Here is a 16036-nt window from a genome sequence, read left to right as displayed (position 1 = left end):
TTTACCCCATAGACTTATACTGCCCCTGAAGTTTTCCAGTACTTCACCCTTAGGGGGGAGATCAATATTAACAGCACCTAATGCAAATAATATATAGCCTTGAACCAACCAGCTTCTATTAAGAGGTCAGGCACTTTTCTGCAAGGCAGTCATGAGGGCTGAGTGCTGGGTTCTGTGCACCAGTCTCAGAGAGCTGTTCTATATATGGGGAATCAGGACTAAGTGCTGAGAGTATAGACCGGATATGTAGCTGTGAGCACTCGCTGGGTTGGTGCCTAGTGAGGGGTTGGGAGACTGGGGATTGGGGAGCCAGAGGGCCCTGTTGGTTGCCAGACTGATGCCAGACCTGTTGCATCCACAGGACTGGGTAGGGAGTTGGTCACTGGGCTGGTGCTGGAGACTAGTGAGTGCTGGCCTGAGTGGGCCCTGGGAACCCACTGGGTGCTGGACCAGCTGGCTGGGTGAATCGAGAACAAGGTGTCCTTACTCCCTCTTCCAGCCTCTGACCTATTATAGCCAGCCCCATCCATCCCACTTCAGGACTTTTGGAGCTGAGAAGAGCCCAGCTCTCTCCTGGCTGTGCAGCAAGATGGTGTCTATTAGCACACTTAGCAGGAAGAGCTAGGTGTCACCAAATCTTCAGGCACCTATGGACTTCCAGGCCCTGGCCAGTGTCCCTAAATGGAGACCGCTACATCCTGAGATGGTGGCTGCAGCAGCATACTGAAGACATCTTGATATTGGGTTTCCAGGCCCTGGCTGGTGTCCCAAGAGGGAGGCTGCTGTGTTCAGAGATGGGGCAGCAGTGGCAGGCCCATAACACTGTTTGAGAAGGAAATGTTAATTATCCTGATATTATCACTACACACTATATACATGTATTAACTTATACTGTACCCCTAATATGTATAGTCATGTGTCCAAAAAAGCACTACATGCTTAATTCCAAAAAAATAAAGGAACAATATAAATATTAGAAACCAACTCTTTGGACACAGACATATGTGAATATGTTGATTCAAAGGAAATGTCATAAAGATGCTCAATAAGATCCAGAAAATGATACATAAACAAATGTAAGTATTCACAAAGAGGAATGTTTCAAAAGAATAAAATTAATTTTGAAAGTTATGAAATGCAGCCACTGGATTGACAAATTCACTAGAAAGGTTAAGCATCAGTCTTGATCAAATAAAAGCAGGAATCAAAGAATTGAAAGATTGTTCATTTTAAATTACCCGGCTAGTTGAGCAAAGAGAAAAAGGAAGAGGGAAGTAAATCTTGGGATCTTATAGGATATCAGCAAGCAGGTCAATAAACACTGTGAAGATAAGGTATAGAAGGGCAAAGTGTATATTGAAAGAAATAAAATGGCCCCAAACTTCCCATTTTGGAAGAGGAAGTAGACATACAGTTTCAGAAAGCCCAATGGGCCCCAACAAGGAGAACCCAAAGAAAATCATACCAATATACATTATTATCAAATTGTCAAAAGAAAAAGAATTTTGAACACAGCAAGAGAAAAAATTAACTTATTACATATAAGGGCATTTGCACAGGACTGTCAGTGAATTTCTTAGCAGAAATTTATAGACCAGAAGGATAATATATTCAAAGTATTAGAAGAAAACTGCCAAGCAAGAATACTATTTTCAATAAAAATTGTCCTTCAAAAATGAAGAAGAAATAGAGAATTTGAGATAAGCAAAAGTTGTGAGTTTATCTCCACTTGACTTGGCCTGCCTTACAAAAAGTGATAAAGTTAGTTTTTTCTCAGTTGAAACAATGAGACACTACCCAGTTACAAAAAGACATATGAAAGTACAAAGTTTAGTGATAAAGGTAAATATATTGACAAATAGAGGATACTGTAATGGTGGCAAGTAAATCACTTAACTGGTATGAAATTTAAAAGATAAGAATAAGTGTAACTCTAAGATGAGCAGTATATAAAGTTATAATATATGACTTCAATAACAAAGTTCAAGGTAGTAGAGAAGTAAAGTAGAATTTTTGTATGTGATTGAAGTTAGCAGTTTAAAATAGATTGTTTTATATATATTGTAAAAAATAAGATGTTTTGTATAAGTCCCATGATAATCGCATAGAAAATGCCCAGAAAAGGTACACAAAATGAAAAAGGAATCAAAGTGTGTAACTATAAGAAAAGAGGAGAGGAAGAGAGGAAAAGAGTCACTAAAAAGCTACAGAACAGACAGAAAATTAACAAACTGGCAATAATAAGTCATTCCCCATCAGTAATTACTTTATATGTAGAAGGAAAAACTTCTCAAGCAAAAGACAGAGTGGGCCAGGCATTGTGGTTATACCTGTGATCCCAGATGCTTGGGAAACTGGAGGGTCACAGTTCAAGGCTAGCCTTGGCAACTTGGTGAAAGCCTCCTTCAAAAATAAAAACTAATAAGAACTATTCATATAGCTCAGTAATAGAGTGACTCTATAGGTTCAATCCCCAATACCCAAAAAAGTGGCTGAATGATTAAAAATAAAAATCAGTATGCTATCTACAAGGTCTCTTGTAAGAGACTCATGTTTAAGAACATACATAGGCTGAAAGTAAAAAATAATGGAAAAAGATATTCTAACAATTGTGTTTTTTTAAGATCATCAAAATTGACAAACCCTTAGCTAAATTAAGGAGTAAAAGCAAAAAAAGTGCAAGGCAGTCATAATTATTTCATGCAAAGTATACTTTAAGACAAAAACTGTTGAAAAGGACAAAGAAGGATATTATATAATGACAAAATGATTATCCACCAGGAAAATAATATATAATATATATATTAAACCAATATCAGAGCTAAGTATATAAAGCAAGCTTTGATAGAACTGTAGAGCTGAAGGGAGAAAAAAACAATACAGTCATAGATTTCAGTACCACTTCCAAACATTGATAGAACAAGACACAAAACAATAAGGAAACAGAGGACTTGAACAACACTATAGACCAAATAGATTTAACAGATATATACGTTCAGCCCCCTATATTTACAGATTCTGTTATCCACAGACTCAAACATCTGTAGATAGAAAAATATCTAAAATAAATAATTCCAGAAAGTTCCACAAAGCAAAACTTGAATGGGCCAACCAATGAGCATTGCGCCAAATCCTTGCTAATGAAGTAATGCATAGGCATACTCTACTGTAACCTTCCACCAATTTACAGATCCTCAGGTTCTCTTCAACACTCATTATGGAAGCATTCTTTGCCTCTTATTCATATACTGTGTACTTAGGCCTATGATAGTTGTGTTTATACTGAATATGACATTTTTCTTGTCATTATTCCCAAGGCAATACTGTATAACAAGTACTTATGCTCCATTTACTTTGCACTGCACACTGTAGGTAATCTAGAGATAATTTGAAATATGCAGGCTGATGTTTGTGGGTTATGTGCAAATACTACATTATTTTATAAAAGGGACCTGAGCATCAATGTATTTTTGTGTCCACCATGGGTCCTGGACCCAATCCCCTGTGGATACCAAGGGATGACTGTGAAGTACATTCCACCCAACAGGGATAGAATTATTCTCAAGAGCACGTGGAACATTCTCCAGGATAGAAAGAACATTAGGTCACGAAACAAGTCTTAACAAATTTAAGAAGATGGAAATCATAACAAGCATCTTTTCCAACCACAATGGAATGAAACTAGCAATAATAGCAAAAGGAACAATGGAAAATTCACAAGTACGTAGAAGTTAAACAACACACTCCTGAACAACCAGTGGGTGAAAGAAGGAATCTAAAGAAAAACTGGAGAATAGCTTCAGACAAATAAAAGCAAAAAGCACAATATACCAAAATGTATACAGCAAAAACAGTACTAAGAGGAAGTTTATAGGGGTGAGCACTTACATCAAAAAAGATCTCAACTTTAACTGTACACATGATGAAGCTAGAAGAGCAAAGCCAGCCCAGAGTACAGGACAATGAAATAATGAAGATTAGAGCAGAAGTAAACAAAATAGGAAATAGGGGGAAAAAATCAACAAAACTAAAGAGTTTTAATTTTTGGTACTGGGAATTGAACCCAGGGGCACTTTACCCCACTGAGCTACATCCCCCATCCCTTTTTATGTTTTTATTTTGAGATCAGGTCTTGTGTAAGTTGTTTAGGGCCTCACTAAGTTGCTGAAGCTGGCCTCAAAATTGGGTTCCTCCTGTCTCAGCCTCCTGAGCAGCTGGGATTACAGGCATGTGTCACTGTGCCTGGCTTAAGAGTTAGTGTTTTTTTAAAAAGATAATAAAAATTGGGAAATCTTTAGCTGGACCAAGGACTAGATATTACAACTGATTTCTGCCACATAAATGGGAATTTTGAGAAACTAGTATGAGCAGTTATATGCAAAAAAAAAAAAAAAATTTAACCCAGAAGACCAGGATCAATTCCTAGAAACATACAGCCCACCAAGATCAAATCATGAAGAAATGCAAAATCTAAACAGAGTCAGAACTAGTAAGAGGATTGAATCAAATATATTTTAAAAAATCTCCTGATAGAGAAAAGCCCAGGAGCATATGTTTTCAGTGAAGAAATCTATCAAACATTTAAAGAAGCAAAGTTTTTTCTTCTAAAAATACTGAAAAAGATGGAACAGATTCATTGTATGAAGTCAACATTACCTGATACCACAGCCAAAGACACTATATAGAACACTATAGACCATTATCCCTGATTAATATAGATGTAAACTTACCCAACAAAATACTAGCAAACCATGTTTAAGAGGATGTTAAAAGGATCAGACACTATGAGCAAGTGGGATTTATCCCTGGGATGCACGGATGGTTCAATATTTGAACATCCATCAGTGTATTACATCCCATTAACAGAACAAAAGATAAAAAAAATCATACAATCATCTAAATAGATTCAGAAAAAAACCCTTGACAGACTCAAAGACCACTTCATAATAAAAAAATCACTCATCAAACTAGGAGTAGAAGAAAAATTATCTCAGCATAATAAAGCCCATGTATCAAAAACTCAAAGCTGACATTGTACTCATTGCTGAAAACATTTTCAGTGAGATCAAAAATAACATAAGGTTGCCCACTCTCAACACCTCTATTGAACATAATACTGGAAAACCTAGCTAATGCTGTTAGACCAAAAAATTAAATAAAAGACAACCAAAGTGAAAAAGAAGAAATAAAATATCTCTTTATACAGATGACATGATCATATGTGTAGAAATCTTTAAGGATAAAAAAACCCTGAGAACTAATAAATTTAGACTTGCAATCTTCAAAATCAATGTATAAAAATTAGTTGTTTTTGTACACCAAAAAACAACCCCCCAAAGAACATTCCATTTAAAATATCATCAAGAAGAATAAAATACTTGGCAATAAACTTAAGAAGGTGAAAGACTCATACACTGAAAGCTACAAGACATTGTTGCAAGAAATTGAGGGAGACACAAATAAATGGAAAGACAATGTCTCATGGTATGGATTGGAAGCCTTAAATGTAGTCCAAACATCCAAATTCCTCAAGGGATCTACAGATTCAATGCACTTCCTCTCAAAATCCCAGTGGGAGTTGTTCAAAAAAAGAAAAAGGAAAAAAAAAAAAAAAAACAAAGTCCTACAGTTCATCTGGAACCAAAAAATACTCCAAACAGCAGAAACAACCTCAAAAAAGAACAAACATGGATGCCTCATATTTCTTGACTAAAAAATGTATTATAAAGCTAGAGTAATCAAAATAGTAATGACATTGCATAAAGGCAGACATTATAGACAAACAGAAAACAATAGAGAACAAAGAAATAAACCCATGCATGTGTGCTCACATGGTTTTTGACAAAAGTGCTAAAACAATGGGAAGAAGATAATTTGCAAAAGAATGAAATTAGACACAACATGCACAAAAAGCAACTCAATAGATTAAAAACTTAAACTAAAAACTCCTAGAAGAAAACATAAAGGAAAACTTTCACAAAATTGATCTTGAAAATTATTTCCTGGTACAACACCAAAAGCACAGGCAAGGAAAACCAAAAATAGACAAGTGGGACAACTTCAAATGAAGGAGGTGTACAGTAGAGGAAACAATTAGCAGAGTGAAAAGGCAGCCTACAAACTGGGAGAAAGTATTTGCAAGCTGTATATCTGATAAGGGATTAATGTCCAATTATGGGAAGGACTCCTAAAATTCCATTTAAAAACAATTAAAATGGGCTCAAGAAACCTCTGTGACCCAATTACAATCTTGTCATAAATTGAATTCCTGTGCCTGCCTCCTGGACGTTGATGTGTATGCCATGGTTGTATCAATCACTGTCTTGGACACTTAAGCATACATCTAGTTAATTTCTCAAATTGAGTAGACATTTCTTCAAAGAATACATACAGATAGACATTAGGTATATGAAAAGATGCCCAACATCACTAATCATCAGGGGAAATGCATTGCAACGCCACAGTGAGATAGCTTCCCATACCTAATAGCATGGTGCCTACAAAAAAAAATAACCAGAAAATATAAAGTTTTGATGAGGATGTGGAGAAATTGGAGATCCTTGTGGATAGTCAATGGGAATATAAAATGGTGTTGCTGCTACTGGACACAGTATGGAGTTTCCTTAAGAATTTTTAAATGAAACTACCATATGATTCTTCAGTCCCTCTCCTGATTACTTTAAAGAACTGGAATCAGAATCTTAAAGATATTTGTATTTCCCTGTTCATTGTAGCATTAAACACAGTAACAAGATTTGAAAAAAAATAAAACTAAAGTGAAATGCCTATCAAGGGATAAATGGATAAAGAAAATGTGGTGTATACATGCAATAAAATATTATCCAACCATGAAAAAAGGAAATCTGTCATTTACAACAATGAGAGTCAACCTTCGGTACATTATGCCAAGTGAAAATAATCTAATCACAGATGGACAAATAATTCATGATGACATTATATGAGATAGTTATAGTAGTTAAACTTATAGAAATAGAAAATAGAATGGTGGTTGCCAAGGGCTGGAGGAAGGGAAAATTGGGAAGTTGCTCTTCAATAGATATAGTTTCAGACTTGCAAGGTGAAAAAATTCCAGAGTTCTAATGAACATTTGCTTATATTTCCCGTGCCTATCTTCTGGGCATTAATGTGTATGCCATTGTTGTATCAGTCACTGTCCTGGACACTTAAGCACACATCTAGTCAATTTCCCAAAGCCTATCTTCTTTTGAATTTGCTATCTTGGTAGTTTAGGCAATTAATTTATTTGTGATTTGATAGACAATAGCAATTTCACCACAGTGAATTTCAGAATTTCCAAGCTACATACTTCTTGAGGGCAGTGTCTTAATCTATCTCACTCACCTCTGCATCCCCAGAGTCCTAAATAGTCCCAGAAGCACAACATATACACAGCAAATATTTTTTAAATGAATACATGGCTCAATATTTATAACCTATTTGGATTTTCTTAATTTTGTATTGGACTTTTAAAAATCAGTTGGCTTTAAATTTGGGCTCTCCAAGAAACTACATTTTTAAAGATATTTGATTATGCTTTGTTACTACTTCTTTTGTGTTTGCTTTTATGTGAAAAATTATAAAAGTACTAATTATCTTCTTTATATCCTTCTTGAAACTCCTGAAATTCTGTATCCTCCAGAAATCTTTATCTAAGACTAATGTCGAAATGATTAAAAATCAGATTTTTCTTTTATCTTGATTAAAGTTTAGTATTTACTATATTTTATACCTAATATTTATATAAAAATAGCCATTCTAAGTAGAAAAAGGGAAGACAAAGGGCTGGAAATAATTGAGAATAAATTGATAGGTAGGTAGAGAATTAGGCTATTAGGTAATCTTGATTGTAACAAACTCTTGTTACCCTTGTTCAACCACCAAACAACTAGACTAACATACTAAAAAATATGAGGTAGATATTGCTGTTGTTTAGTCCTGTTTTCACTATATTTTGTAATTTTTAAACACCTAGTTGGAAAGGGAAAGATAGCTGTTTAGTTTGTATTTTACCCAGAAGAGTACATTAAAAACACTTAGAAGATTTGGTGATGTTTTGTGTATGTTTCACATTGATTTTCCCAGCCCTCCTACATTAGGGAAAAGATCATTTCCCCCCTTAGTAGTCACTGTGTTATATATTAGTAGGAGCTGATTTGTCTTATTTGGCTTAGAAAAAACTATCTAGACTTCTCTAGGGGCTATTCATAAATGTTGAAGTAATTGGCGATGAAGTACTTGCAGTTTTTAAAAAGATTGTAAAAGTTTTGATAGACATATTATGATAAAAATAATGTGAAATAATTTAAAATTAAAACTTCACGAATAAAATATTACAATTGTTTATGCTAATGATTGTACAATAGGAAGCAACCTAACTTCCTGAAATAGGGAAACTTTATTTACATAGTAAATATAGATCAGCAAATATGTTAGGCACTTTGTATATGTTAAATCATTTAATATCTAAAATCAGTGTATAAGCTAAATGCAGTAAGTGTAAGCTCAGGATGAAGTTAGATTCCTCGAGACCACATTGCTGATGGGCAGCTGTCACAAGATGGGAATGTTCTTTCCCCTAAGCTCTTTAGCAAAGAGAATCATTGCAAAGATTAGGGACTTAGGCAGCAATGTGACAATATCCCATTGATAAGTGAAAAATCTGGGTGTAGCATTGCACATCATGTTTCTGTTACAACTTAGTTAAAAAATATTTGAGTTAAAAGATCAGAGTAAAATATTCTTAAGATTTTTAGTGTTTGCATTGGACTGGTTGAATTCTCCACAGCATTTTCCCCTTTATTTTGTAAAACATCTGCAAGTTCAGTTAAGCTGCTTTCCAATCAAGTATCATTTAGAGTAGTGTCTGTAGTCCGTTTAGCTCATCCTTACTGCCTCTTTTTGTGCTTCCTAAAAGATTTTTATAGTCATTTGAGCTTGTATTCTTTTTTTTTTCTTTTAAAATTCCAGATCATCAAGTTATTGGATGGAAAACGATCTCAAACCGTGGGAATCTTGATATCTAGTTTACATTTAGAAATGAAGGATATTCAGCAGGGTAAGTCTTTTCCATCATTTTTTTACAACTTTTAGATTTTTAAAACATTTATCATAGAATTTTGAACATACACAAAGTTAAAATGTCATAATGAATTCATGCATCCAATGCCCAGCTACATATCCATCACCTCACTTTTGTTTCTGTCTCCAGCACCCTCCCTACCACCAACTGGATTATTATGAAGCAAATCTCAGATATTTTATAATTCATCTACTAAAAATATTTGTACTAGCCATAAAAGATAAGGAGACTTTTTCAAAAATAAACATATGATGCCTTTCAAAAGAACAATAACAGTTTCTTAGTGTCCTCACATCTGTGGTTGTAGTTTCCCTGGTTGTTCCTATACTCGTTAATTCACCCATTCGTTTACAGTTATTTTGGATGAGGATCCAAACAGATGTTCTACATTGCCATTGATGTGTCTCTCAACTTTCTTTTAATCTGAAGTTTTCTCCTCCCCATCTTCTTTTTGTATTTTTTTCCTTTGTAATGCATTCATTGAAGACAGAAGGTTATTTGTCCTGTAGATATTTCCATTTTTTTTTTATTTTGCTGATTGCATTACTGTGCAGTTAAGTTTCTCTGTCCAATGTGTTTTCTGTATACTGCTAATTTGATCTAGATGCTTAATCTGAGTGGTGGAAGAATACTTCATAGATGTTATTGTATATTCCATCAAGAAGTATATAATATTGTCTATGACACTAGTAGGCAATGATGATCTTTGCTCAGATTGTTTCTTTAGAAGTCTGCAAAATAACAATGTACTAATTTAATCATTTCTTCCTCATTGGCTGAATACATCTGTAGAGAAATACTTTTATCAACCATGTGGTTACATCATTGTCTCTTAATCACTTTGTTGTTGGTGATAGTGTGGTTCTTTTTCCCTACTTGGTTATCTTTGGCTCAGTTTTAAATAAAAGACATTTATAAAAGAAAAAAATTAGTTTTGTGTACTTTTCTGGATTTCTAGAAAAGGGAATCAAAAGCCATCATACTTTTGAAAAATTTGTATCTTTCATTAGAACAATGTTCCCTTTTCTTAGTAATCAATTAAATGTAAATCTTAATTTTGGCATGTCACTTATAATTTTTTCTGAGTGGACTACAATCTCTAAGGTGGCTTCAGTAGAACTGAGCGTTGGTTTAACAGTGGGAACTGAGCGTTGGTTTAACAGTGGGAACACTCTGAAGCTACCCCACCCTTTGGTTTTTCTTGGTGTTGCTCGTTCCTTTGTACCCTGCGACTCAGCCACTCCTGCAGGCCTAAACCAAGAGGCACTTGAGATCCTTTCACATGCTGCTTTTCCTTTTAAAGTAGCTTTCTCAGGGGCTTAAAATTTTGCTGTATTATAAAAGATTTAAAATTCCACAAAAGGCTAGAAATATGGATATCCAAAGTAAATGACAGTTGCAAGTATTTGGATACGTGAAATGTTTTTAACATTTAAGTTCAACAGTAGAACTGAATACATAAGTATGAATATTAAACCTTGGGAAACATTGTGGTAATTAGATTGATTTGACTTTGGGGCACTAGGATTCTTCAGTGACTTTAGAAGGATCTAAAGTTAGGTCTTCTAGGAGAAGTATTCAAATCAGGAGAATGTGATGCTAGGACAAAGAAAAAAAGGGAAGAAAGGAAAAAAAATTCTGCAGGGGAGTTGGTAGACTTGTGATGGGAAAGTAACTCTCTGAGGCAGTCATTGCAATGAGAAAGGGATTTTGCAGGTGTGGTGGGAGAGTCTTGTGAACAACATGTCTCGCCAGATGTGCTTGGTTTCACCACCATGTGTAGCAACGTTGATATGAATTTTCATAATGGCAACATCACCATGGCCTTTATGCAGTTCCTATTGGCCATGTCCTGCTTCAGGATGACAGTTTGCCACATGAACAAGGGTCATTCTAGCCCCATGGTACTGTAGTTCACTGCTCAGGATCATAAACCTTCCCATGGAATTCCAGCCTCATTGGCTCAATATTTATTATAAGTTGAGTAAAAATTATTTCACCCAGACCTTTCCAAGATTCTACTTTGGGCAAGAACATGCCTTTGTGAAGCAAAAACCAACTTTTATTTCAGCATTGGAGATGCAAACTGGCATCACATAAGTCTAAGTAGTGCGAGCATGATTTTAGCTCTTCCATCTGCCTCAGGCACCTATGTATCCACTGCAGAGTTGGCTCCTAAGTTCTAAAAAATAATCTCCATTCCATTTTTTCCTTTAGCAATGTATTCCAGATGAACTCTTGACTGACACTGGCACGTGGAGGTCACTAAGAGTCTGGGCTTTGTCAGTTATATTTCATTCTGAATCCATGTCTGGTCATAAATGGAATGTGCTTGGTCTTGAGTTGTCATTCTGTCGAAGGACTCCCTGTGCTGAGGTTGGCCTGAAACATTTACTTTTATGTGAGGGGAGATGTGATTGGAGGCGGCCAGCTGGCAGCCAGGCAGTCTTACAGTGTATCAGCCTTGGTGAAATGACCATACTTCAGAAGCCTCTGGTTTATTCCTAAGCCTTCTGGTCATATATTCATCTTTGTCAGGGCACAAAGACCAGAGGCATTAACTCACATTTTCCAAACTTAGAAGAAGCTGATATATAAACCAGAACCCTAGTTTGTTCACTTAGGGAGGAGAATATTTCTTTGTTATGAGTAAAGTATCTTATCTGCTCAATGTTTTCTCCATCACTTGTCTCTGTGTGGCATTGTATCTCTTCCTGATGTTTTCCCCACGAAAATGCAGTCTCCTTCACCCTATCCCACCGTGTGCATAGCACACAGTGAGTGTGTTTTGAATGGATGAGCAGAGGGATCAATGAGAAGAGACAGGAAGGCATGAGTAGAAAGGAACAGTTCTGATTCTTGGAAATGCCTGATTCTTATAAAAAGTATTATTCTGTTTGTAGGAGCAGAAGTACCTACGGGTATCCTGAAGAGCTTCAAGCATTCCAGTTTTCTAAATAACAATTTAGACATTTCGATCTTGTCTTGCTGGGATTACAGCTTTGTCACCTTGATAAGAGTTTTAAGTATTTCAGTACAAAGGTACCTCCCACAAATAGATGAGATCGATAATCTGGCTTTTACTGGTCCAGGTCTTTTTTTTTCCCTTCCACTTTTTTTATGGGCACATTATAAATTGTACATAACAGTGGTATTTGTTGTTACATATCAGATATGCACATAATAAAACAACTTAATTTAGCCAATATCACTGCCCAGCACTTCCCCCTTCTCTCCCTACCTCCTGTCCCTTGAACTCTTTCCTCTACTGATCTCCTTTTGATTTTCATGAGATTTCCCCCTCTTTCTTTTCCTTTTTCTTCTCTAGGTTCTGCATATGAGAGAAACATACAACCCTGACCTTCTGAGTTTGACTTATTTTGCTTAACATAATGGTCTCTAGTTTTATTCATTTTCCTGAAAACTGGACCAGTTCTTAAAGAGCAACCTGATTTTTCTTATTGGTATGGTGAGCACTACTCTGTGTGGTCCACTAGGGCGGTCTGTCTACAGTGTACATTCAGGAAGTGAAATTTTGCAAGCTCTTGTGGTTAATAAATAACAACCAGTTTTTGTACCTTTATGTTATGTTGTTTTTGCTTTCTAGGAAGTTCTCTGATTAAGTATTGCTTACAACTAATTGGTCTAATGCACCATATATTAAAGCCATATATTCAAAATTTGTTAAATTTAATTTGATTATTTTAATAGACTAAGCCTTAGTCTATGTAGAATCAGAACGTCACATATTCCATTCTGGTGCATTTGGGTAAAACTAACTGCCTGTCTTTAGCATGTATTAAATGCCAGCTCTTATCAGGCACCATGATTTCAACAACATTTAAAATTTTAAGCATAACATTTTGGAGAGCTCACACGATGGTGGGAGGGATGTATGAGCAGCCAAGACTGCAGTAGAGTGGGCTATGAAATAACAGAAATATCTTTACTCTTCCCGTACAACTTTAGATGAGTCTTAGAGGATGAGTTGTTACACACAGAGACAGAGCTCTTCGCCTAGAGGAAAAACAGGAAATAAGACTTGCAAAGGGGGACACGACTTACATGTACAGAATGCATAAGAATGTGGTTTGTTTCAGGGGTAAGGCTGGAAACACAAGCAGCATCCAAAACAGGAAGGGCCCAGAATGTCATCACATGAAGTCTGGACCTTATTGCATCAGTGCCAGAGATAAGATCTTTAAGGGGAACAGTCCTGACTGATTGTGAGTGCAGTGGTGTCTCTGAGACCGACCTTGAAGGCCCTATGTGCTCTGTATCTCTAACTTCCTTCCCTTTGCTCCTCTAGCCTTCCTGCTCACTGCACTTCTAGCTAGCCACAGTGATCATCTTTGATTCCTTGAAAAGGCCAAGTTCTTCCCTCCTTTTGTATCTTTGAATGCATAGCACATTGTCTCTCTCTGGAATGCTCTGTACAGCTAGCTTTTTCTTTAATGTAGGTTTCAGCTTAAATGTCACCTCAAAAAGGCCTTCTCACATCCTTGCTTCCTAATAGAACTCATCCTAAGTTAATTCTCTCACTTTCTCCCTACTTAATATTGTATTCAAGTATCTGCTTATGTTCTTATTTACATCAACTACCAGAACATTAGCTCCGAGCTGGAAACTGCTTTTTTATATGTCCCCAGCACCTTGCACTTGATTCCAGCATCATACAGGTGCTGATCTAAGTGCCTGTTGGATGAATAAACAAAAATGAAATTAAAGGAGGATAAGTCTGCTAGAAAGAGTTTGCAACTGTTCAGATGATAAGTGATAAAGGCCAGAACTAAGACTGCATCTATAGAAATGTACTGCACAGAGTGATGAAGAAGAAATTCAGCCAGCACCCTTAGATTTTGGATTCAGCAAGAGTGTGCATAATGGTACCAAAACTTAAAAAGTAGAAATGTAGAACAAAAGCAGTTTAATGAATAGAACTAGAGATCATTATGTTAATGGCAGTAGGTGGATAAGGCTAGGTGAGACATAAAACAAACCTCAAAGAGGAACCTCTACCTGGTTCTCTCTACCCAAAGAGATGTTTGACATCTTTCAGAACAAAGCCAAATCCTCATATACTGCCTGAAATCTAAAACTCTGAATCACCAAAGGAAAGCCTTGGTTGTTGGAGAGAATGGTTCCAGGAGGCTGACCATCCTGCCCACAGAGCCTGGATAGATTCCGAATAAGTGACTGCTGGTGTTCCATCTGCTAGATGGGATGACTTATATTTAAAAACATTTGTCATCTGTGGACACAGCAACTGCCTATCATGATTGAAAATGAGTGTTTTCATTCCACATTAGTGATTTCCTCTAATTCTGTCCCAGGGGATATGGAAAATTGCTGTTGACTATTCTTGATATAAACCTCCATATGTATTGCCACACACTAGGTGCCAGAAACCTCCTGGCATTCGTCTGGAATTTCCCGTACACTCAGAATTCGTATTTATAATATTTAATCTAACATCAAAAGAAAACATTTTTTACTTTAGTTCCTACCAGTCCAGAGTCTCAGCCTGAGCATTCAGCTGCATCATAACCTATCTTTTGGTTGAGGAATCTCAGTACAAAAAAAGGGATACTGATTGGTTATTTTATGTTCATGAGACCAAAACCCAGATCTGAGAATGCCCTCTGGACCTTATCTGCTTTGGCCTTAATAATATCTAAAAATCTTATGTCCAGGTTTATGGGAGCTGTCTAAAACATAATAGATTTGGTCAGACATCTGAAATTGACCACAATTTATTTAGGACTTTCCTGAGGAAAATCTCACTCTAGCCTAGAGAAGTTACTACTCAAAAGGCATTTCACTTCCAAAATTTTTTATAGTGTACCCTACCAGTAAAAAGTTTTAGAGCATGGTTTTCAAGATATGTTTTTTAAAATGTGTATGTTACATAAATGCATTACAAAATTTACATTCTCATTTTAAAACAGGGAAATCTGAATTAAAATGAGATCAATAATACTTTTAAATGCCTTGCTAATTTTGATGGTTTCAGGTTCTCATTAACCTAACACAATTAGGACAAGGCTCATTGTTGACAATTGTGAATCTAAACCCACATTTTAGATAGTCTTCTTGATAATTTTTTTAATTAATGTTCACAGAGCTCCACTTCTTAGCAGATCTACTGTGACCATCCTTACTTTTACTCTGTTCTGTGTCTGACAAAGAGCTTGCGCTCACCATCTTCTATTCTATCATTTTCTTATTTTGATAGATATAAGTCTATAGTTGTTTTTTTTTTTTCAGGAATCTTGACTTCAGCTTATTTATTTTGTGAAATTCGGCTGAAAGCAGAGTTTAGGATCAAAAAACTTACTTTAATTTCCCCCTCAAGTCAAAAACAAAGGAAGAGTGGATGTCATACATGAAGGAGGTTACTCTCTAAGTGACATCATCATGTCACTCAGTGAAGGGGCCAGTGTCAATCAACTCATTAAATATATATATATATGTTTAAATTTTTTAATAAAATAAACATAAATAGTAGCTCTATCATTTCCTTTTTCTTCCCCACTTTTTCTTCCTCTCTAAAACACCTGAGCAGCAGGACTGCACCCACCTCTTTCTAAACCATTATACATTCCTTAACTTGCAGAGCTGAGACCAACAAGCAGAGGGTGGCATTTCTTTGTACTTTACCTTCAGGCATCTGGCTGAGACCATCCAATCTGCCTGGAATGTAATTTCAGCTTAAAAGAACCAGAACTAATGGAAGAACAGAAGCCGCTTAAACCGAACGTTTCTCATTCCATTGGCCTTCAGAGAACAGAGGGGATAGGGGAGAGGAAGTTTTGTGAATTCTGTGCTCTGTGCACTTTTTTAAGGTTTGAACCATGAGCAATTTTAATTGTACCTCTAAAGTGGCTCCATGGCCACCTTCAGGTATAGTACATGCCTAGACTTAAGCGAGAATTA

The 16036-nt window shown here is 36.0% G+C and overlaps 1 protein-coding gene across 4 annotated transcripts in view; it reads left to right on the top strand.

The window, feature by feature from the left end:
• Positions 1–16036, top strand: part of FMN1 (formin 1) — a gene marked incomplete at its 5' end in the record, with an annotated part of 399390 nt that overhangs the window by 239032 nt on the left and 144322 nt on the right. For all 4 annotated transcript variants that reach the window (XM_081291956.1, XM_081291955.1, XM_081291954.1 and 1 more), the window contains one exon: positions 8989–9076. In XM_081291956.1, coding sequence (XP_081148082.1) covers positions 8989–9076 — 88 coding nt within the window. The remainder of the gene's footprint in view (positions 1–8988; positions 9077–16036) is intronic.

This window comes from Spermophilus citellus (assembly GCF_964194105.1).
Source record: "Spermophilus citellus genome assembly, chromosome: 4".
Taxonomy (NCBI): domain Eukaryota; kingdom Metazoa; phylum Chordata; class Mammalia; order Rodentia; family Sciuridae; genus Spermophilus; species Spermophilus citellus.
This window is presented reverse-complemented; position numbering and strand designations above follow the sequence as displayed.